This window comes from Carlito syrichta, unplaced genomic scaffold, assembly GCF_000164805.1.
Source record: "Carlito syrichta isolate Samal-C Ts95f unplaced genomic scaffold, Tarsius_syrichta-2.0.1 Scaffold303024, whole genome shotgun sequence".
Taxonomy (NCBI): Eukaryota; Metazoa; Chordata; class Mammalia; order Primates; family Tarsiidae; genus Carlito; species Carlito syrichta.
The window spans coordinates 193,055-217,123 of record NW_007247120.1 but is presented as its reverse complement, the minus strand read 5'-3'; the positions used below and the strand labels follow the sequence as shown (position 1 = coordinate 217,123).

The 24,069-nt window shown below is 33.4% G+C and overlaps 1 protein-coding gene across 1 annotated transcript in view; it reads right to left on the bottom strand.

Annotated features, from left to right (window-relative positions):
- Positions 1-711: 711 nt before the first annotated feature.
- PCDH17 (protocadherin 17) overlaps positions 712-24,069 on the bottom strand; it is a 91,357-nt gene continuing 67,999 nt past the window's right edge. Inside the window, 1 exon segment of the mRNA XM_008057478.2 lies at positions 712-1,672. Within this exon segment, the coding sequence (XP_008055669.1) occupies positions 990-1,672 (683 nt within the window). The 3' untranslated portion in view covers positions 712-989.

Sequence of the window (24,069 nt, the reverse complement as noted above, 5' to 3'; positions counted from 1 at the left end):
ATTTTCACTTTCCTGAGCTATTTTAGTGTCCACAAATGAATAAAACATATTAATTATGTTAGTTTTATCTGTATCTTACCACTCAATGGTAACTATTTTTCAGAATTTTTCTGCGTCAAATTTAAACATCTTCATTATTCTGTATATCTTTGTTGGACACTAAAATGCTAAGTAGGCATTTTAAGTTTTAAAATTTTCTTCTCCTTTAATGAAATGAATTAATCTACGTGTGTTCAGGACAAAATGGACTATATCTTTTCACATTTAACTTTTTTACGACATGAAGTGTCTTACAAATGACCAAGGGTTTTTTTTTTTTTAATTTTTAAAATTTTTTTTATTTATTTTTGTTTTTGCTTTTGATTAATGATATGGAATGTTCTTTGTGTTTATATGTGTGTCAGGTAACTTTATACAGAAATGTTTACCACAAATATGTGTTAATGTTTGGTGTAGCTTGGACTACTGCAAGGTCTTTTCAGGACTTTCAGTAGAAGCCTGTGATGACTGCTAGAAATCCATCACAGATCACAAATTATGACCCTGCTTTGAATGGGGTTTAATAGGTAAACAGTTAAGTCAGCATAAATCACGGAGGACAGTCTTAGAGTGATCAGAAATACTTCAATTCTCACACTGTATACCTTCCTAACAGATTGTCAAAAGGTAACTCGCCTCCTCATCTTCCTTTTTCTTCTCTCGTTTTTCTTCTTCTTTTATTTTTCTTTTCTCTTTAAGCATCAATAATTCTGTCCTAATATAAGTTTGGTCCAAACAAAACCATTGTTATCACTGAAAAAGAAACTGCAGTGAAAAGAACATACTTGTGGGCACTTCAGATGTTCACTAAAAGCCTTAAAGCAGCATTGGTGTTTCTTCATCCCTGTAAAATGGGCTGTTGCCAGGAGGGATCATTTTTAAATCAACAGAAGAGACAAGAAAATGCCAATGCCTTTTTTTGTTTCTCTCTCTCTCTCCCTCTCTCTCTCTCACTTTCTCACAGCTACAGAGTCATTTCCCCGGCAGTCCTGCAACAGCTTATCAATTTCTCTCACGACTTCCTCCGCATCCACAGACTCTCTGCCCAGATCCCTGTTGGGGTGGTCAAGCTGCTCAAGAACAGCACCCATCTCACTGGCATCCCGGCTGGCTCTGGAATGCACATCGGCGAAGACCCTTGCCATCGGATCGGAAGCCATGAAAGGGGGGTCTCTTGGTTGCTTACTGGGCGACAGATACTGACTGTCAGTGGGCAAGTACTGACTGCTTGCTTCGGCCAAGCCTCCTGGTTTTGCTTCACAGCCATCCAGGGAGCCTTTAGTTGAGGTGCAAGGCTCCACGCATGCCTTGGTTGGGCTGCTCGATGCTGAGGGGACCTCTTGGAGGAGAGGGCTCAGGGCACGTTTGGCTTTTAAATAAGGTTTAACATTGGCAATGAGAATCGTGTGCTCTCGCTTGTCTTTTCCAAATGTACAAAAAGTCTTTTTCCCAGTGGGATTCACAGTTTCGTAAGTCTCAGTCTCAACATTAGCTTCAACTGTGGGTACAAAGAGATTTGTGCGGTAATCTGCATTTTCAGCCTGATTGGCTGCAGGGAACTGTGGCATCCAACACCTGTCAGAATGACCAAGCACTCGGCATTCATCTGTGCAATTAACACATTCTTCTGGTTCTGCAAAACAGAAGAGAAAGGCAGATCCGGTCATTAGGGTTTCCTTTACATTTCTGCAGAGGCTGTGATCGGCTCTCAGTGGGCTTGCTTGACCTTTGGTCTCTTAATTAAAAAGGAAAAAGAAAACAATAATTAAAACATTTCAGTATGGTTGCATAAACCTGCTGGTTGAGACAATGGTTTAATTTAAGTGTATTCTCTAGATATTAAGGCATTCCCAGAGCTGGAAAGAAGTGAGAAGGGGCCCTTGGAGAATCATTCTCAGTGGAATAGAGCATCGCTGTCAACTAAACTCCCGGGGATATCAGTTAGTCTTTGTTCTGTCTAACCCATCCTGGAAACAGTGCACTTCAAAAAGGATTATCAGGATTAATTTTTCAAATCGAACAACAGGGCAACAACTGGATTGCAAACTTCCGTAACATGTTCTAAGCTGCTTTTATAAACACTATTTTATCCCTCTTTTGCTTGTAATTGTTATTTTGGTGACAGTCATGAAATAGAAGTTTTCCTTTAAATGCTTACTCTTTGCACGGAGAGTGGCAAACGGAATTTTCTATCAGAACGTATTATGAATAAGCTTGTCAAAACGTACAACTTCCTGTTTTATTAGATAGACATATTAATCATGTCATCAGTTTTCTTCACTTCAACTTTTTGTTTTGGGGGTAAGTAGGTGAAAATGGATTTACTCAATGGATTTACAGTTCAGGATAAATGACAAATCACAATTTTCCATTTTAAATAATAAAGGCAAATAATAGACTCTTTCTGTGGGAATTTTTACTTTTCTCCTTTGCCAATACACACATAAAGCACTATTGAATAATCCCTATTTGAAAGTTGCTGAGCATGGAAATATATAAATATATATAATATATAATAAATATATATAATAATTGATAAAATATATATATATATATATTTTTTTTTTTTTTTTTTGAGTTGGAGTCTCACTCTGTCACCCAGACTGGAGTGCAGTGGCCGCTCCCGGCCACCGCAGCCTCAGCCTGCTGGGCTCCGGCGATCCTTCCGCCTCAGCCTTCCAAGTAGCCGGAATTACAGGCATGCGCTACCACGCCCGGCTGATTTTTTGATTTATTGTAGAGATGAGGTCTCGCTGCCCAGGCGGGTCTCGAACCCGCGGGCTCAGGCAATCCACTCACCTCAGCCTCCCAAAGGCGCGGGATTACAGGCTGAACCACTGAGCCCGGCAATAAAATATATTTTTAAAAACTCCTTCATTACAACAGCTGCATGTTTGTTTCCATTGACCCTAATATTTTAAACTATAATTTGAATTACATCTTCCCAGTTGTCTCTTTCCTCTACAAATGGTTGTTACATTTGTGTTTAAGATCCTCTTAAAAATCAGGAACTTTAATTTTCAAGAGAGGATATTTACAATTTACCTCTATGTGATGGGAACAGAATTCCCTTCACATTTAGAAGCTTTTGGGATTGCCTTTTAATTGATGCTAGATGATCTCTATAAATTTATAGTGTCCTGTGCAATAAAAAGAAGTTCCTATGAAATATATTTAAAATAGCAGCAAATATAACAGCACTGATAACTCTTTGTGGTTATTTTTCAAAGCCATTATGAAACCTGAATTTACATATAAAATATATAAATAACATTTTATCAAAAAAGAAATTCCCACAACCTGTTTTATCTCCAAAGGTTTTAAGATAAAATATTTTCTTACAAGTGAATCAGATATTCATTGATAAGAATATAATACAGCAAGAATGCCAAAATATAGTCATAGGTACTTTTGTACGTGTGAACTATTTTTGTGTGTGAACTACATACCACAGGCCCAAATATTAACTACAAATTGAAAGGCTATTAGACAGACATGAACAGCTGCAAATGTTAGGTATACAGCATCTTCTAAGAAGCCTTTATGTACATATGTAAATTAGAGCTAAAATTAAGAAAAACAAAAAGATGTCAGAAAAGTTCAATATCAGGGTTTTTTTAACCTACTTGAAATGGGAATCATAAATATTACCTCTATCTATATCTGTCAGTAAGTGTTAGAAAAATATAATATCATTTCATTCAATAAATTTTATCCTTCTAAAAGAAGACAGAAAACTTCACGGGCTATTTTGCTTGTTAATTTTATCCTTCTAAAAGAAGACAGAAATCTTATCCTTCTAAAAGAAGACAGAAAACTTCACGGGCTATTTTGCAGGTTTTGGAGTCATAACTTTTTAAAAAAAACTTATTTACAACTCATACGCTGTCTTTGAAATATGCAAACAAAGTTTTATATTCCAATAGTGACTGACCTTCCATTTCAGCTATTTGCATAGCCAGCACTGAATGAATTCAATATGAATTTAAGAGAAAGAGATAAAGTAATGCAGATGTATGAAAGTGTAAATTGACCTTGAATTAGAAACCACTAACATACAGTGATTGTTTGCACTTCACTGCTAAAAATCTGTAGGTTATTACTTGATTCCTTTATGTTACATTCTGGGGAGCAAATTTCGACTATTGATTATGATACATTAAAAGCTGCTCACTTTGCAATTAGACTATACTTTTGACGGCTGCAGGTCACAGACAGTGAAGAACTGTCTGTTTTATGCAAACAATAGAAACTAGGGGCATACAGTGAACTATAACTGCCAAGGGTCGAGTGAGAATTTATGAGCAAGGGGAATCATTTCTGAAGAAGCATAAATAGAAGAATAGGTAAGCACAAAAAGAGACGTGGGCAGTATGCAACGAATGACTAGCCAGACACATACAACATAGACAAATTGGAGAAAGAAAAGAGGGAGGAAGATAAGGGAAGTGAAGGGAGAGAGGAAAGAGGGAGGGAGGGAGGGAAAGCTGGAGGTAAGGGCTAAGGAGAGAAGAAGGAGTGGAGTGAGAAGGCTGCCACAGATGTCAGGAGTAGCACCGGGAGGATCTCTGCTGTGTGTGCCTTCTAGTATATATTTTGAAATACCCTCAGATAAGTTGTGTGTATAATAAAAAATGGTAGTGTGAAATATTTTCTTAAGCCCAACAGCTATAAAGATAATCTCTGTTCCTTAAGGGGAATGGATCTCAGAATACATACTTTGAATAAAAGCTACAAAAATGAAAAAAGAAGCAAATAATTTAGATAGTCACCATTTCATAGATTCAAATTTATATCACAAAGTAAGTTCAGAGACCCTGGACAGAAGAAACCAAAACAAAAATAATTGATCGATATTAATTTTTTTTTTTTTAGGTCAAATCTGACTACCAAATCTGATCACCCTTTCACTGCTTGCCAAGAAAGATACCTTAATCTAAAGAGTGTGCAAATGAAAGAAACTGAGAGATAAGTATGCATTTGTTGCAGAAAACAGACAAACAAAAACCTCAGTTCTGAATTCCAGCAGATGAAGTTCTGAGCAGTTCTGCTCATAGGGAAAGTTCACAGTGCCCAATCTTTTAGAGGTGTGAATCCCTGAAGTATTATGTGACAATCAAATAACCTTAAACTCTTGTCCAGTATTAACAATCATTTTCCACACTCCTGTTGCTACATCTGACGATTATACTAGCTCTCAAAGGGAAGCATCTAAATGCAGTAACCATAATTAGTTCTATTTTGCATCCTAATTTATATGATATTTGTGCAAAGTAACTTAAATGACTATAGTACTTGTGGTTAAGCTATATCATAAACCACACATGCACACATACATACTGTATATATGATATATAGATCTTTATTTTAATGTTTGTGATAACACTGAGCTGTCTCCAGGACATAGTCTAAAAGTTTACTAGAAAAAATTTAAAAAATCTTAAATTCACAACCAATGTATTTCTGAACATCAACTATTAGCAATCGTCATAAGAGAAATCAGGTGAATCATAGAAAAATTTATTATCTATGGGATAACAAATAATACAACATTTTATAATTGCTAAAATATTAATATTCTATATGTTTACATATTTACAAAATTTATATATATATGAATGTACTTATTATGTTTGTATCTTTTGAATTAAAAGCACCAAAAAACAACATTTGAGTCTTCCCCTTAGCTCTACAAACATGAGTATGAAATTTAGGATTATATCAACATCTTAATTCTCTCTGATTTTACAATTTTATATAATTATAACTGATGAGGACATAAAGACACCTGAAATCTGTATATTCATATTTGCCGATATATCTGAAATCTCTCTCTCTTAACCTAGAGTAAGCAGTTTAATAACAATCTTAAAGCTATCAGACAAGCAATTGTTTTGTGACAAAATATACCTTTATAGAAATTATGTAATCGTGAAATTATTCTAAGTTGTAGCCATGTGAGAAGAAATACACTCAGATAAAACACCAAATTATCTGCCTGTAAATTATTGGGTCTTTATAGTACTCCACAGAGGTTGCCATAATTTAAATCTTACAATCTAATTTTAATTTTGTAATGTTACTGTATCATCAGAAGTGCAAAACCATTTCAATGATGGGTGAGAGGTGCCAACAATTATCATACATAAGACTAAAATTTAAAACCAAAATGTTCCTAAAATCAGTAAGGCTTGACAAAGACTAAGTGACCTCTGTTGAACACAGTTATTTTAGAACACTCAGGGGAAAATCCCTGTGTGTTATGATTCTGTGGTCCTACTGCAAAAAAAAAAAAATCAGCCACAAATGTCGTACATTGAAGAGAATCTACCTCTTTCTCAAATAAGAATTTCAAACTTATTTTCTCTGTCTTCAAAGCACTGCGCTATTCATTTGTGACCACTTAAGGAAATTTTCGGAAATGTAAATGGATTTTTCTCCCCTGAGTTTCAAACTTATCTGCTGCCTTAAGAACATCCATATTTGGACATCTGAAACCTTGCATATATTTCCACCATAAGAGTTTCATATATGCATTCAGTATTTGCCTCTGATTTACATTTTAGAATAATGAAATAAATGCTTGCGTCACAGAAATTTACAACCTCCCAAAAATCTATAAATCAGGGTATCGATAAGAAAGATATAAATTGCTATGGCCATGGAAGAAAAAAATTTAAGAGTTTTATGACTGTCAACAAAAAGATGTTATTTCTGTTTTGTACACAGATTTAAAAAGGAATAGTGTTCTTCTATTGCTGTGGTGGTTGGTACTGATTCTAACAGCATTTAAATTAGAGTTGTTTCCAAGTAGACAACTCTATAAATGGAAGTCTACTTTTTATTTGTTCTCATTATTCTTTTTTTATTTCTAATTTACCTTCTTTCACCAACATAAACTTTCATAACACCTAATTTGCTGTCTGAAAAAAGCAGAGAGCAGGCACCCATCTCTATTTACGGCCTGCACAAGTATTCTGAAGACTAATTCTACAGAATCTCAGCTAAATACCCATCACAAATTATTTATCTACCTGCAACTATGGCAAGCCAAGACCTCTGTCTGCCAGTTCATGGGTAGTAGCAGTTTTCTACTGAAAGGTTTTAATGGTGTCACAACAACTTGACAACTTGCTTTTATTCTCTTTTTATTTCTTAAGCAAACACGCCATTACACACATGCATATGCACACACTTCCCTACAATCACAACAAATCTCAATTTATCCAAATAGATTCTAACATATTAGAGAAAATATCAACGTTAAAAGAGAAATCTCACCAGATTACAGTCCAACAAATCTCAATAAAGTGGATTTTTCTTTCTATGAGTTCATGTAATTTACAGCATCCTGTGAACTGACACTTCTCTAATATACAGTTTTTTCCTTTTTTTAAAAAAATATGGTGATTAGTATTCACTTACTTTCCTTTCCCATTCTATAAAACTCTTAAATTTGTTATGATGATAGGATGAGTCATTTCATATAAATGATGCCTAAACATATATATTCATACACATTATTTCCACTTATGACTTCTATGTCCCATTTCCTAGTATATTAGTTAAAAATAAACCTTATGATTTGACTCTGACAATGAGAGGAGTAAAAATTTCACTTTGAATATTATTTCTAGAAACAGTTCTGAAAAATTGCCTCAAAACAATTTTTCCTACATCAGGATTCGTTTGTAAAGAGTATTCTAGTATTACAATTTTCACATGCATTTTTCTACCTACCAGCCTTATTTTAACACTGTTTTTAATACACTTATATATCCTGTTATGATATACTCATTTCATAAGAATGCCTGTTTATATGCTGGCAGTGATAAAACAAAGAAACACGAGAAATAAGACTCCAGGAACGTAAATTATTTTTTAAATAACTGGCCATAAAGAATCAGAATTTAAAGATATAGTTCACATCATAATAATGCTATACATTTTTAGGTGGGTGCACTGCCAATCTGGCTTCCAGATTTTACTTTAGTTATGAAATGTCATTCTATCTGCTTTTGATAGGCAGAGAGCACATTTTGAAGAGGAAGTTATTATACTATCAAATAGTCAAACCGTGGCAGCTTTGAAGTAGCAATCCTCTAACGTGCACCTGCATCACACAATGCTTCTGAATGTATTACCATGGCTGCATTCAGACACTAGAAACCGCTGTCCTATATCATATTCAAGTGAATCCAATCGCAGCTGGGTATTTGGAGCTGCTTGGAGCAGTTGCACTTACTAATCAACGCACCTGCACACCTTCGGGGAGGGTTTTAAGTATGTGTGACCCCTTGGACACAGCAAAATGTCTACCGCAGTGGAATTTTCTGGCATACATATGACAATACATCGATGATGCTCAGAGATAAAGAAAATGTAAAACAAACTGAAATGAAATTTGTGTTAAGGAATACATGGAAAACAGTATAAACAACTTTGATATTGAAGCACTAGGAACATAAAACAATAAGAATCTAAACCACATGTCAGAGAGTTAAGGCACAAATATAATTTGTGTCCCATGGCATACTGCTCTGGAATTAACATTTAAAATTTAGTTGCCCCCTCTCCCAATCCCATTCTTAGGCACAGCCATCTCCTGGGGCAGCAGCAGGTGCTTGGAAGGGAAGGCACAGCTAAATTGGGAGCACCTCTTTCCTAACAGGTATCCCGAAGAGAACTGGCTCTGAAGTACAATACTATATCACTTGCAGTAAGGTTTATTATTTATTTTTTTTTTTGAGAAAAAAAAAAATCTGACAGAGCTTCTGAAGGAATAAACAGCACAACTCAAATGTTCCACCAGAGTCAAGACAGCTCAAATTCTGTAGGAGCATTAGATGTGTGTATTTCAGTCATTCCTTTAAAGAAGTTGTTCTCAGTAATTTATAAAGTAAAAATGCATTTAACACTTCCTTTATGCCTAAAAATGGGAAGTGTTCGTGCAGAGGTACCTTGAATAGAATGTCGTAGGACAGGTGTTGCATCAGGTAGGGATCTGTGGGAAATGAACTTAGGTCTATCTACCTTGCCAATGCTCCAACTTTTAAGAGTATATCTCTTAAACTTTGATTTGAAACCAGCATAGGAGAAACAATTCGTGATCTATCAGATTTTGACTATGTCATATGAATTACAAGTAGCAAAAATACAGAGAAAAGTGTAGACGTTGTAATGTTGCAACAGGCTTTATCCAAGAGGTGATGCTTGATCTATGATGCAAGGGATGGTCAGGGCTTCCTGACCATAGATAGTGAAAAACAGGGAGAGGGCACTCCAGGTAAAGGATTAGGGAGAAAAGCCATTCACACGCTGGACAGTAAGAGACCAGCTCTACAGGTCTCAGAATTTAGGCTGCAGTGCCAAAAGCTGACATCATAATGTGAAGAAAATTGGATGAGATCTGAAAGAAGACTGAAAAAGTTCAGAGTAAAAGACCAAATTCAGTGCAGCAGGCAGCGACACACTAATTATGTGAATTTGAGCAGTTTAGCACATCTCAAAAGATTCTTGCATTATTTGGGTGCTTTACTGGAAAGGTATCAAACAACATTTCTAAAACCACAGAGCTGGAATGAGTTATAGGGTAAATAGTATTCAAATCAGCATTATTTCTGGAAACAGATAGCTGGCGTTTTGGCTTCAGCCAGAATGTCTCCTACAGACACAATAGGACCTGGCATAATTCACTGGCATAGTCATTCCAGTAACCCAAACTTGCCATTGAACATGCATCTCACCCTGCTTCTCCTAAACTAAAGAAGGTTTTAATGTGTGTTGATTAAACTGGTAATTTATATTACCAGTGTAAATCCTGCATTTTATAGTTCTGCATTAGACAAATATTTCTTCTTCCTATGTCTACTTCATATTTCCTTCTCTAATTTTCTTTTAGTATTAACCAATCATTACATTGCATATCCTCATACATCTGAAATATTAAAGGATTATTTTAAGAGACCAGAGAGGGAGGGTTTGGAACAAAGGAGATCCTTTGGGTATTTAGGAGAAAGGCAAAATTATTTCAGCAAAGCAAAGGGAGTGACAACTAAAAAGGTAGATGTTGATTCTCAGAAACTTTACAAATTTGATACTATATTTGACAGAAAGGTAAATAATTAAACAGAATTTCTGAAATATTTTCTCTAAAATAAGCATTTATATTGTGTCTTGATTTTCTCATTGAATTATATATTCCAGCATGACTTATTAACCTTTACTATTTTTAATCTGCTTGCCTCACGGAGACCCCAAAGCCCCTTAGGGATCAAGATACTGTAGTATATTCTTTCCTTGAATACCCAACACTCAATCTAACCTTCTGAATTTGAACAAAATGTTGCAACTGATGTAAGCAAAGATTAAATTGAAAAAGCATCAAATATTATGGGTAATCTATAATAGGAACACCTTTATTCCTTACAAATTACTCATTTCAGAATCATTTGTTTGTGAGCCTATAATGTCAGTTTTCAGAAAAATCCTAGGACCAAATGAAATTGTGCCGAATAACTCTCTGTTGTTGTGAGACACATATTGTGTACAGGAACATCAGAGCTGCCTGTCAAATAAAATGCTTATATACAAAATCTGAAGTTCTCTATGTATCATTGAGAATACCATTTTAAATTACGAGATAAATAAATCTTGCCTGACATATATTCAACTCAAACATGGAGGTCAGAATATTTTCCCCTGAGGACATTTTTTAAACTAGTGGCACTGTTATTGAAATCAAAGCTTACACTTAAATAATCACCTCTTTATTAAAATTTTTAAATTATGGAAAACAGTATCCTGAGAACTTATACCTCAGCAACTATAGGTTTCTTTCTTAGGAGAGAAGAGCTTTGTATTTTTCCTTTTTTCCTTCTACCTGCATTGTTGTGTCAAATGAACCAGTTTCTCTCTTTTAAGTTAGCTGTCTCTGTATCTTACTCTTTATCTGACATCTATCATCAGCATATGAATCAATTAATAAATCCTTGTAATTTTAGAGTCTTGAAAGAGTTAATGAGGCTTCCAAAATAATCTGATTTATATGCAGCGAGAAACCTATGCTCTGGCATGCAATAGTTAGCAAAAGCTGTTTGGTTTACAAGGACAGATTTAAATTTCTAGCAACTTAAAAAATACTGTGAACTTCAAACCCAACATTATTTAAGTACCCCACTATCCTTCGTCTTTAGAGGGGATGTTTTCCTCATGCTTTTATTGCCTCTGTAAGCTAACCCCATCTCTGATAATGACACCATTTTTTATGACATGAGCAAATACAACTAAGATTCACCTCATCCTCCAAGCAAAGTGGTAATCCTGTAAGGAGGGTCAATGAAAACGTGCCTATTAAGTCAACTTTTTGTAAGAGACAAGCAAGATAGTCCTATTAGTGTTTTTCTCTGCCTGTTATCTGATTTCTGTGGGAACACATATCAATTTATCAGTTTAAACCCCGGTGTTTATGTTTTTTTCTTGCACTTCTTGTTTTCAATTGCAAGAAACAAGGTAAACAGAATCATGTGTCATTTTTAGCATTGTCTGAAAACAAATGCAGTTAATCTTCTCCTGCTTACTTGTTTAGCAATAGACACATGCCAATAGACTATGAGATGGATGGATTTTTAGGAAAGATTTTAACATTTTTAATGACTTACAAAACTCACAGAACTCTACTTAGAGATAGTTTAAAGTTTCAATTATTACCTTAAATTAGATGGACATGTGCAAATCATCAGATAGGTGCCTTACTCAAACAATTCTCCATAATATTCTCAATAATATCTTTAAAGTAATATAAAATATTTTTAAAGATTTAAATGAGTGAGAAATACATGTAAAACTACACTTCTTCATAAATGATTCCTACAAAAATTACTTACATTACAAAAATTTTGAATAAACTCAAGTTAAATGTCCTCAGTGTGAATGTTCACATGCATATAGCACAGCACACATACACAGATAATAATAAATATGCATTTTTACCAAAAATGCCTCCTATGAAAGAAAATCTTCTTGATAAAACTATTAAAATTGATAGTGTCCAAAGGTAACTTTAGAATAAAATATTGATAGGTTTGAACCTAAACAATTTGTCCTTGGTTTTGCTAAAACAAGAACCCCTACCACCAAATTGCTGATATCACCACTATGATTGCTACTGCTTTTCTAAATAGCCCAAATATATATGTGAAGAGTAGCAGAGGATAAAATTGACATTTTAAATAAAGACTATTCTTGAACCATTCTTTTCTTATTACCTGTGAGTGTGCTATAAGGTTTTTGGAAGCTTTTTTTAATGCTGTATGATTGGGTCATCTCAAGAAAGAAAATTTAAGTAAAATCAATGCACTCAATATCCGTGTTCTAGAGTAAATATATAGAAATCTTTCTTGTAATGGGTTTTACTGGCAATGACAAGTGGTTTTTCTAGTAACAGCTTTAATATTTTGTTATCACTAAAACACACAGAAGCAATGAAGAAACTGGTAGAAGAGGTCAGAAAACACACACATTAAAAGATAGGAGATGTAACCCTCTGGATTATCCTACCATATAATCAAACCAAAGTTCAAAAAGCTACTGGAAAAACTATCTCTGAGTCACAGTAAAAATAAAAAATGTGTTTTTAAAGAAAATGGTTCCATAAATAATGCAGTATAAACATCACAAGGTGTGTACAGTGGTCTTTTAAATACCTTCATATTTTGCAAAGTATTTTCTGTGAATCAATTGATGATCAACATAACCAGAGCCAAAAACAGTTGATAAAATGAAGTGCATTCCCTAAGAGTAACAGTAACAGAAAAACAAATACAAATACCGACTTAATTATTTTATTTTCAGATTTGCAATCTAACTCTAATTATCTAAAAAGAAATTCATATTGTTATTACATGAAGAATTCATTAAGACAATCTTTTTTAATTCAAATACATTATATTTGAGGTTTTCTCCTTTAAAATATTTATGCTTAATCATAAAAAGAAGTAATCCCTTGTTTTTGCCAAAGCTATTTTCAAATAATTGTTTAACAATTTTCATGGTCAATACCAAAAAAGGATGTAATAAAAACTACTGAGTTTGGTGTTCAAAGCCCTCCATGATTTTGCCCAAATAAATTCTTTAAGCAATTCTATCATAAAGAAAAAAAAATTGCAACAAATCAAATTTTTACATTTACGTTCACAACAAACTTCTTGGTAATGTTTATGAAAATGGTAGCAATCTCCTAACTGATCCCTAAAATTCTTTTAGAAATATAATGAATATGTCAGTTAGAGAATGTGGAAACTACTAGACACATAATTGGAGTCACAAAGTCTGGGTTTGAATGAGAGAACAATTTGAATTTGAGAAAGTGTCACTCTAACCTTGAATTTAATGGTGATTTAATTTTTCATGTCCAGATGAGCTTATTCCTTGACCTAGAGTTATTTAGTATTAAAATCCAAATTTTACCTAGAAATGGAATAAAATTAAACTATTTGATTTGGCATATTTTTAGTTAAATATTTATTTTAATGTTAATTTACTGGATGACAAAAGTATTTATGATCAAAAAGAAAACTTACCTAGCTCTTTTGGGTATTACAAAATGAAAAAAGCTATTAGATTAGCAGAACTTGGCCAAAAAAAAAGAAAAGAAAGAAAAAAAACCTACCCATCTAGGCTTTTTTTCTCATTGAGTTTAGTTTATAGTTGTTTTATTACTAAGAGTAAATATATATGCACAGAATTTTGCATGACATTCTAAATGTAATTGATGAACTGTTAGATTAAGCATTTCAAAAAAAGTACACATTCTAAGCTATGTAACTCATTGTCCTATTTGTCATCCATAAAACACAGAGATTGTGTTTACGTAAAGCATCTATCTGGGAGATAATGATTTAAACAAAAACAGAAATATACAGTTATTCTGATTATCTTATAACATAGACAGAAGATGACTATATTATATATAATTCTATAATAATAATATAACATATGCAAGTAATAGAAAATGATTAGATTCAGTAAGCCTCAATTGTATTCTAAATTGAAGAGTTACTACAGCATAAATGTTAATAAAATATTTGCAAGCCTTACTTTCTTGATTATCTTGATACTTTAAGTGAGAAAATGTAAGTGCTGAAATGACAAGAAAACTTTTACTATGTTATGTAATTATCACTAAGGAAATGTAGTAAAAAAGCAAGTATGCATATACTTACACATGCACCCTTTGTATATGCGATGAAAAAATGCATTCCTACACCAGATGGAAATGAATAGAAGGGTCTTTGCCCAAAGGCAAAAATCTCTAAGAACCATTTGTCGTACACATAAATAAGGCTTAATTCACCTAACAACCGTTTGTGTGGCGTGTTTGTGGTGCTCAATACAACACCCGGTGTTTCATGTTGGTAAATGATCATAGTATGCACAGGTGTGCATGTTGTTGTGTTTACATGCACCAGTGAGCACCTACATTTACTTGAGTAGAAAATGAACATCAGATCAAGACAGAAATATAGTTAAGAGCACACGCAATAACGTATAGATATTTATATTCTAAAAATCTAAAATGATTTATTGGTATAAATTTAACCCTTGAATTTAATTTTTTTACAGAATTTAAAAAAAATTCTTCTTTCCAGCTAAACTCTAATCAATGTAAAATCACAGATATTTAAAGATAACAAGGAAGATTTTGTATAGATTGTGTGTGTGTGTGTGTGTGTGTGTGTGTGTGTGTGTGTGTGTATCTATGCACTTAGGTTTAAACGTCTCACTTTAAAATCTGGGACAAGTAGAACTTTCCTGACTATAATGTTATCTGTTTAAGACCTTTGCTTGTAATTTATTTCTTATTTTCATTCACTTCCATGAAATAAAAAGAGCACGCTCTTCTCTTTTTCTGATGTGAAGAAAGCAACAAAAATAAATAAAACAGCAATTCTTAGATTGCTATAATACACATGTATATTTTCAAGCACAGCAACAACCTGATATAATCATGTTCTATAATAGCTTGTGTTTTCCTAATGTAGTGACTAAACTACTCAGAAACCAATCAAAACTCTCAAAAGCTTTAAATGATTCAGAGATTTGGACTATATACAATCCAGACATAGGGATAACATAACACGGTGAGCTAAAATTCACCTGAGATAGCTATACTTTCTTGTTTTTCACGTAATTTGTCAAATTATTTCAGACATTAATACGTTTTCTCACATTATCAGATTTACATCCAAAGCGTACTTAGAGATTAAGATATGTTGGCAAATGTATTGAGTTCTGGGGGGTTTAATATTAAGCTTCACCAGCTATTGCAATTTATATGAATTTGGTCTTTCCTCATCTTTTGGAAACTACATTTGAGTGATATGTAAATATTTTAAAAAGTAATCTGTAAAGAAATCTTTAATAACTTTTCACAAAATAAATTTAGTTAATGTGTCACCTTATTGGCTATCCAAAAGGAAACAAATGTTTAGGAACGCAGTTTTTTAGGTGAAACACAATTCTTCAGGCATTACAGTGAGGCAGTTTGCTCAACATCCACAACATAGATTAAAAAAAACCCCCAAAACCCTCTTTCCTATTCTAGCCCAATTTCTATTCCATCAATTTCTGCTTTAGCACTTCCTACACTATCTCCAAAGTGAAATTAGTATCAGTTATTAAAAACAATTTTTTACATGAAATAATTAAGAATTGGCCCACTTCAACTCATTTAAGAATAAGAAAAAGGCAAACTCTGATACAATGAATATTTAAATTCTTATTTCAACCCTTAACATCACACAGCTTTTCCTGAAATACTGATAGCATCAATGCAGAAATAATAGAGAAAAATACTGGCTATCCTATTTTCCTCTAAAGAAATAAAATCTACAAAGTCTGCCTGGAAATTTATAATTTTATGAGTGCTATCATCTAACAAGTAAAATTCGGATCACAGAGACGAAAGCTAGCAGATGAAGAAAGTGCTCACCTGGAGGCAGCAGATCAACAGACTGAAGTCTACTTGTGATGGTGTGTAGGGTGAGGATAGCAAAGGAAAGCAAAGTCGGGAATGCTTGAAAAATAAAATATTTTTAGTTAACAGATAGAAAAACCAAGCGGGGAAAAAGGGGCCAATTGAATTATGAATTCTTCTTTATTGATTTCAATTTTGTATCAAAATTTCTTAGATTGATCAATCCCTAAAATATATGGTCATCTGTATTTCCCCAGATACATAAGACTTAATCTTACTGAAAGAAAATTCCTTTTAGAGGAGTATTTAAGTTTAGATGAGATGAAAACAGCACAAACTAACAATCTGAATTTCTAGGTCAATGGGAAAATACACTCATGATAATGATAATACATTTTTTATCATAAGTAAAATAAATAACTTTTTGCAAAAGTGGGCAGAAGATGTAAACAAGCAGGTCACCAAAATTTAAGTCACAAACCATCTATTTTATAACATTCCTACACACCAAGGTTTTAATAAAAATGTTTACTGCATCTTAATGTTAGTTGTACAATATATGTTGTATGGAACTCCAACAACAGACTATTTGTAATTTAGCTCTTTATTCAATTACCTAATTTTTAAGAGCATATTTACTTTAGTAATGAGAAATATATATGCATATATATGCACATATACATAGATTTCCATAATAACTTTTATTTTTTACCTGACATAAAACATTTATTTTTGCTTTGTTTTTGTTTTGCTTTTTATACGCCTCTAACATAAGTTCTAACATGTATAATTGTTCTACTCCTTAGACTAAAAAAAAGAACATTTTGTTTTGCGTTAATGTTATTGAAATGCACAATGAATATGACAAATCAACTGCTGTCTAAGAGTGCTGCCAAAAAAATGCCTGTTGGTGAGCAAGAGTTACTTTGTTTTAAAAATAGTGTCATTTTCTAAGTTTCAACCTTTATTCAACATCTGTTGCTTGGTCCCTCCCCTAGAATGTAATTATGCAAGATTCCAATGTAAAACAGGTTGAGTAGTTAATAACAGGCAACTCAAAAAATAACACTTTTTCTGTTGCCCTGGGGATGTTTCTTTAACTTTTTTTTCCTTTCCCCCTGACTTTGTGTTTAATTTGTGTATGTTTGTATCCTATTTTTAAAGTATACTCCCACAACAGATGGAAACACCTGAAAATAAGTCTGCCTATGCACATGTTTGTAATATTTAACAGAGTAAAAAGAATACAGAATATACAGAATATCTGCTTGGGGAAAGAAAAAGTAATCCATAAATTACCTTATTACTATGATCAGCTTAAAATTTGAACTCTAGCTATTTCTAATGACATATAGGGAAAAGTTTATAGTTTATGACCTTCATTTATTCTTATTTTGATAACAGACTACTCATCTTCTCTGCATATACCAAAGTTCTCTTAAATTTTCAATCCTACCAGCAACCGAACTTTTAAATATCAATGAATCATTTTACTATGTTAAAGGTACTTTAAATTCACTTGATAATAGTCCAGACTCAGTAGTCAATATCTAATACTTTCAGATATAGTCAATACATGTCATATATTTTTAAAATAACATAAGTAAAGTCACATAAAGTATAGAACTCCTTTTATCAGAAGTATATGTCTCATCCAAGTTGAGGGGGAAAAAAAATCTGTAGGCTGTGCACTTGGTTGGGTATTTTCCCCCCAAAAGCATATTGACCCAGAACACCAGATATGACCTTATTTGGAAATAGGGTCTTTGCAGATGTGATTACTTAAAATGAGGTCATACTGGATTAGAATTGGCCCTAATCCAAAAACTAGTGTCCTTGTAAGAAGAGAAAACAGAAACACAGGGACAGTCATGCAGGGTGAACACCGTGGACCATAGACACAGAGACTGGAGCTGTGTCTAGAACTGTATGGCCCTGCGTGGACGTCTAGCCTTCAGAACTATGAGAGAATACATTTCTGTTATTTTAAGCCACACCATTTACACTACTTTGCGAAAGCAATCCTAGAAAATAATTACTAATTTGGTACTATGAAGTGAAGTGCTCCTGTAAGAAATACTTAAAAATGTGGAAGTGACTTCAGAATTATTGAAAGAGTAGAAGCTGAAAGAATTTTGAAGTGCTTAAGAGAAAAACCTAGACATTCGTGAAGGTATTACTGAAAGAAATATAAACTTTAAAGGTGATTCTGTTGAGATCTCAGATAGAAGTAAAGACAATAATAGAGGGACTTTTTTTTAAAAATCATCTTACACAATATATATACGAGGGGGGGATACCTAAAAAAAAACAGAATTATCTTTTGGAGATCAGGTCTCTTATAGTACACCCAGAACTTGTTCCTCCAGATCAAACATTTAACCAAAGTTTTTATTTGGAAGTTTTGAGAAGATTGCATCATGATCTGTGGAAGAAATATCCTGAGTTGTTGCAAGGAGGTGACTGGCTCTTCCACCATGACAATGCACCTGCCCATAGATTTTTACCAAAAAATGGCATGACCCCCAAGCCCCACCCTCCTTATTCACCCGTTCTCACCCCAAGTGACTTTTTTTTTTTGTTCCCCTGGATAAAAAAAGCCCTCAAAGGGAAAAGTTTTGCCGATGTGGAAGAAGTAAAACAAAAAACGGCAGAAGCATGAAAAGGCATTTAAATTGACAAGTTCAAAAACTGGTTTGAGCAGTGGAAAAAGCATCTCAACAGATGTATTGCATTGAATGGAAGGTGACTGAAGTTTAAACATATGAGAATAAATACAGAATTTTTAATATAAATAAACAAACATATACTCTCTCTCTCTCTCTCTCTCTCTCTCTATATATATATATATATATACACACACACACACATATACACATGTCATATATTTTTATATATTATATATATAAATATAGTATATGATATATATATATGGTCATATAATCATTAAGAGAATGTAGGTAAAAATATGAATATCCTGCTGAGGTCTCAGATGGAAACTTTATTGGACACTGGAAGAGAGGCAATCTTTGTCATAAAGATGCAGAAAACTTGGTCAAACTGTATTCTACTACTGGGTGGAAGGAAGAATTTGCAAGCTATAAACTTGGAGGTTGAGATTTCCAAAGTGTGATATATGTGGAGAAGTTTCTCCTCACTGCTTAGAGTAAAATTAACAAAGACAATTAATTAAGAAAATTAAAAGGAAGGAGACTAATTGAGGAATAAACTGTTAAGCAAAGACAGCAAAAAGAAACAGCACTTGGTTTGGAAAATTCTCGGCTGCCAATCCAGACAGCATGCTCTGGAAACAGAGCCAAGGGTGTGGCTGGATAACCATTTGCTAAAGAGATTAAGCATGTGACTTATGGATTCAACCCATTTCAACAGAAGTCAGGATTAGAGAGAGAGCTATCTAGGAAGGATCTGTACAGAGCTACCTTGTCTAATGTTGTAGATCTTCTCAACACAGAAAACCCGCAAGGTTTTTGAGAATTCTATACTAGCAGAAACACTGCCAACATGGGCTGAAAAGCACAAAGATAGGTTGAAATGAAAGCAGAGCCATCAGAGAAAGCAAGAACCTGGATTTTGACTAGAATCCAGAACTGAGAGAATAAATTTCTGTTTTTTTTAAACTGCCCATTTCGCAATATTTGTTACAGCAGCCACAGAAAACTAACATAGGCTGTTGAAAAAGAAACTTGAAATATAAAATGCCTAGGTAACGATTTTTCAAAATGCTGTTGAGAATGACAAGGGACAAATTAAAAAGTAGATTCTGGAAAGGTAAAACAAGGCAAATGAAAAAATTAAAATGTCTTCCACATTATAGTTCATAAATAAACAGTTTGGCAAAAAATATAAGTACATATGCCAATAAAATTGCTGCTGCTGGCTATAAGACTCAACTAAAATCACCCAGGAAACATGTAAATTTTTCAAAGTATACTAAATACTTTGAAATAAATATTTTCTTAAATAACTGCAAATTAATTGCTCTCTTTGCTTATTTTCTAAGACTACAAATGCTTCCCTTTTCTGTTTGTACTATGTTTGATATTTATGGAACAAAACACTTGCACAAAATGTGCACATGTATGCACAGATATTAGTATTAACAATAAAAAAGACTCTCTTGTAAGAAGAATACATATCTCTATATTTGTAAATACAGCTTCATACATGTACATGTTCTTAGACAATATGGATAGCATGAATGGATAGTGACAATAAAAAATGAAAACTTAATCATTAAAAAATTTAAAAAATTTCTATTCATACATTTATTGGGAGATATATTATAATATTTGTATTTAGAAAAAAAGGCAAAAATATATTTTCATCAGAAAAATGATGTTAAATCTATCCAAAATATATTAAATGTTAGCAATAATTACATGAGTTATTAGCAAAGGCTAATAACGTTTTTCTAAGATATGAAAGAAAATAAATGTTGTGAGCAGGTAGAAGAAATATAGCTTCAGAAAGAAATTGAGTCAAATCTCACAATTGGTATGTGGACTAATTAAAAAACCCCATATATATTTATATAGTGAATATATATGCTAACTATATATATATATACACATATTTTTTTTTCACAAGTTCTTAGCAAGTGAAGAACCTAATAATCAATCTATCCAAGTTATATAATATACTTCAAAGTGATTAAACCTAATGATGTGTAAAAGATGACAACAGTATCCTATATACAAATGCAAGAAAGTGTCTCTTTTTGCTTTGTGATATTGTTCATAGTAGAATGTTTCTACTATGTTATTTCAGTTTTTTAAAGTGAAAAGTCATTGCATGTTTTATTGCAGCATAGCAAATTACCTCCTGTCACTTTGTTTCAAATAATGTCTTACAATTATTATGCCCACATCTTACGTTTCAGTGGTTTTTTGGATAAGAATTTGAGTCACCAAGCCAAACTTCACAATAAAGAATAGCTACTAAATTAAAATTATTCCTAATATTTATCTATCAATAATTATGATGACTCAGAAATATAATACAAAATTAGTTTAAAAACAGTTTATATTATCAGAACTATAATCAATAGGAAAAATGCTTGATAGAATTTTGGTTTTCTACAAAATTTCTGCTGCCTACTAAACTGTTTTAGCAAGCAGATTTTGTTATCTGTAATGCCTACCAAAAAAGTCAGGAAGACATAATAAGCCATGTAATCATTATCCTTGACAATGACTACAAAGAAAGGAGAAATCATTTAAACCATTTCACTTTGATGTCAAAACAAAATGGCACAGTGACAGGTATAGGCTGGATTGTGATTAAATTTCAGAGACTACAGACGTATATAACTGAATTCTCATTCATTTTAGACATGAAATCAGAGAACAGTACCTAAGAATATAAAAATATCCAACCATGTCAGAATAGCTTTCAGTTGAAAATTTCTCTGTGACTTTCTCTAACTCAACAGCAGTAGCAATGACAGTAAAAATTAAAAGTCAATATTTTTATGAGGAAGTCCCAAAAGACAGAATTTATTTATTAAAAAAATTGTGTATTTATCCTACATGTTTAGACTTTAGTCACCTTCAAAGAACTCTCTGATGCAATTCACCTATCACTGCTCAAAACAGTTTCTGAAATCATCAACTTTGATGCCATTAGGTGCCTCTGCTGTTTTTTGTTTTCCCTCTTCTATATCTGCAAAATATTTGAGGAACAAATTGCAAATGTACTATAAGGGGCCTGCCCTCCAGATGATAATTCCAGTATTTTTTGGGTCCCCCTCATATTACCACCAAATGCAAACATCATTGGTGGACTATGCAATAAAAATAGTGAGTTTATATATATTCCACAATTGCAAATTAGTTATTTTCTGAAGGTTTATTAATTATTCTTACTTTTGGTATTGAGATCGAAATTTTGCTACATTAAATAGGTCATAGTTAAACAGATTATAGGCTTAGCTTACAAAAACATGCTAAACTGGTAGAGTGGCTGAACTATTGCACTAAGTGCAGTACTAAAAATACCAGCTCAAAACATTAGAAATTTACAGGCTTAGTGGTATTGAAATGTACAGTAATCAATTATTAGCTATATACAGCACGGGGTGTAATTGATCTTAAAATAAGAATACTAGCTTAGGCTAATTAATTTGGTGTTCTAGTAGTTAATCTGACGTCTGAAGAAAACAGTAAAACAAAATAGGAAGTGTTAAAAGAAAAAAGCTAGTGTCCTCCTTCCTTGACACAGATATGATTTTATGAATATGCATGAAATAAGAGTTTGTTTCACTCCAATCTCTTTTTGCTCTTCCCTTCTTCTCTTTCTTTCATTTAACACCTTCTCACATCCCTTAATTTATTAGTTTTTTCATTTATCCCAACTGGGAAATATCACCTTGGGTTATTCACTATCCCTGGAGGTTCCCTATGTATCCAAAATTACTTATAGACTCAAAAATAATAATAATAATAATGCCAAGTAGTTCACATTTGGTGTATGTTGGGTCTAAAAACAAGCTGATTAAATTATATGAGATTTTAAAAACCCATAACCTTTTCAAATTTTAGAGAAAAAGAAAGCATCTGTTATTTTTTAATTCATTTCTTGACCAAAAAAAAGTTTTTGAAAGGGAAACGGACTTTACAAAAGCCAGTTAACTATCTAACTTGTGAAATTGTAATAAAAGTAAACTGGTGATATAAAAATGAAAAACAAGGTAGATCACACATATATGCACAGGTGTACATGCAGACACCACACACACACACACACACACACACACACACACACACACACACACACACACACACACACACTTTTGCAGAGAAACAGACAAAGGCTGGAGTCAAGTGGGAGGCTGCCAATGTCCCTAACTGTGCCTGTCTTTAATAGTAGTTTTCTTCTTACCACTTTTGGAACTCACTGTCAGTAGCAGAGATCCATAATGTGGCAAAGACAACAAGAGTAGGACAGTGTTCTTCTCCTAGGGGTCCCTGTGGGTCATTCATAAGTCAGAGACTGCCTGTCTTGCTACGTGCAGCCGCATATCACAAGGCTGAGCTCTTTCCGTACACGGAGAGCACACAGGAGGCAATGACAGTGTATTCCTACTTTCCTCTTACTTTAGGTACCTGCTGTGTTTGAAGAGTTGAACATTTCAACCTGAAGATCTGGATTATTACAAATATAAGCTATGTTTGGCAGTTAGAGCACTAGAGAAGGGCAAGGGTTGTGTGTCAATCCCCTACAGCTGGATCAGAAGTTTCTCTACAGGTGTGGGATCAGAATTTCAGAGCCATAGATTGTCTCTATACTTCTCCAACAGGGGACTGTGTACAGTATAAACAAAATCCGAAATAAACAAGACCCATTGTCCTGAAAAATAAAATTACTAGCTAAAAAATAATTTTAAAAATTGCTTCTCTCTTAAAACAAACATTGAAGCTATAAAACAAAGAAACTCATGGGTGTTTTAAACTTAAAACATGATAATTGAATAACTCTAGCAGTTTTTGCAAGACCCATAAGTATGCATTTACTGTTTCCTGCCTTTAGGAATCCTTTAGTAGATAACTCTGAGAAATATCAGAAAAGTAAATGAAATTGGTCCAAGGTCACACGCAGAATATAAGCAGAGTGAAGTTTAGAACGTATGTCTGATGTCTACTATACAGGTTCTTTTTACACCAACCCCCACTTCTACAAGTTAGGTAACACAAAACAAGGAGGGGAAAGACATAAAGTAACACCCTGACAAGACAGTTTTATAAACTGTGAAAGATGATGCTAGCTTTTGTTTATCTTTGACTTTTTAAATAAAATAAAATTCATTTAAAAAATTATTTTCAGCAGGGCTCGGTGGCTCAGCCTGTAATCCTGCGCCTTGGGCAGGCTGAGGTGAGTGGATTGCCTGAGCCCACGGGTTCGAGACCTGCCTGGGCAACTTGGCGAGATTTCATCTCTACAATAAATCAAAAAATAAGCCGGGAGTGGTAGCGCACGCCTGTAGTTCCAGCTACTTGTAAGGCTGAGGCGGAAGGATTGCCGGAGCCCAGCAGGTC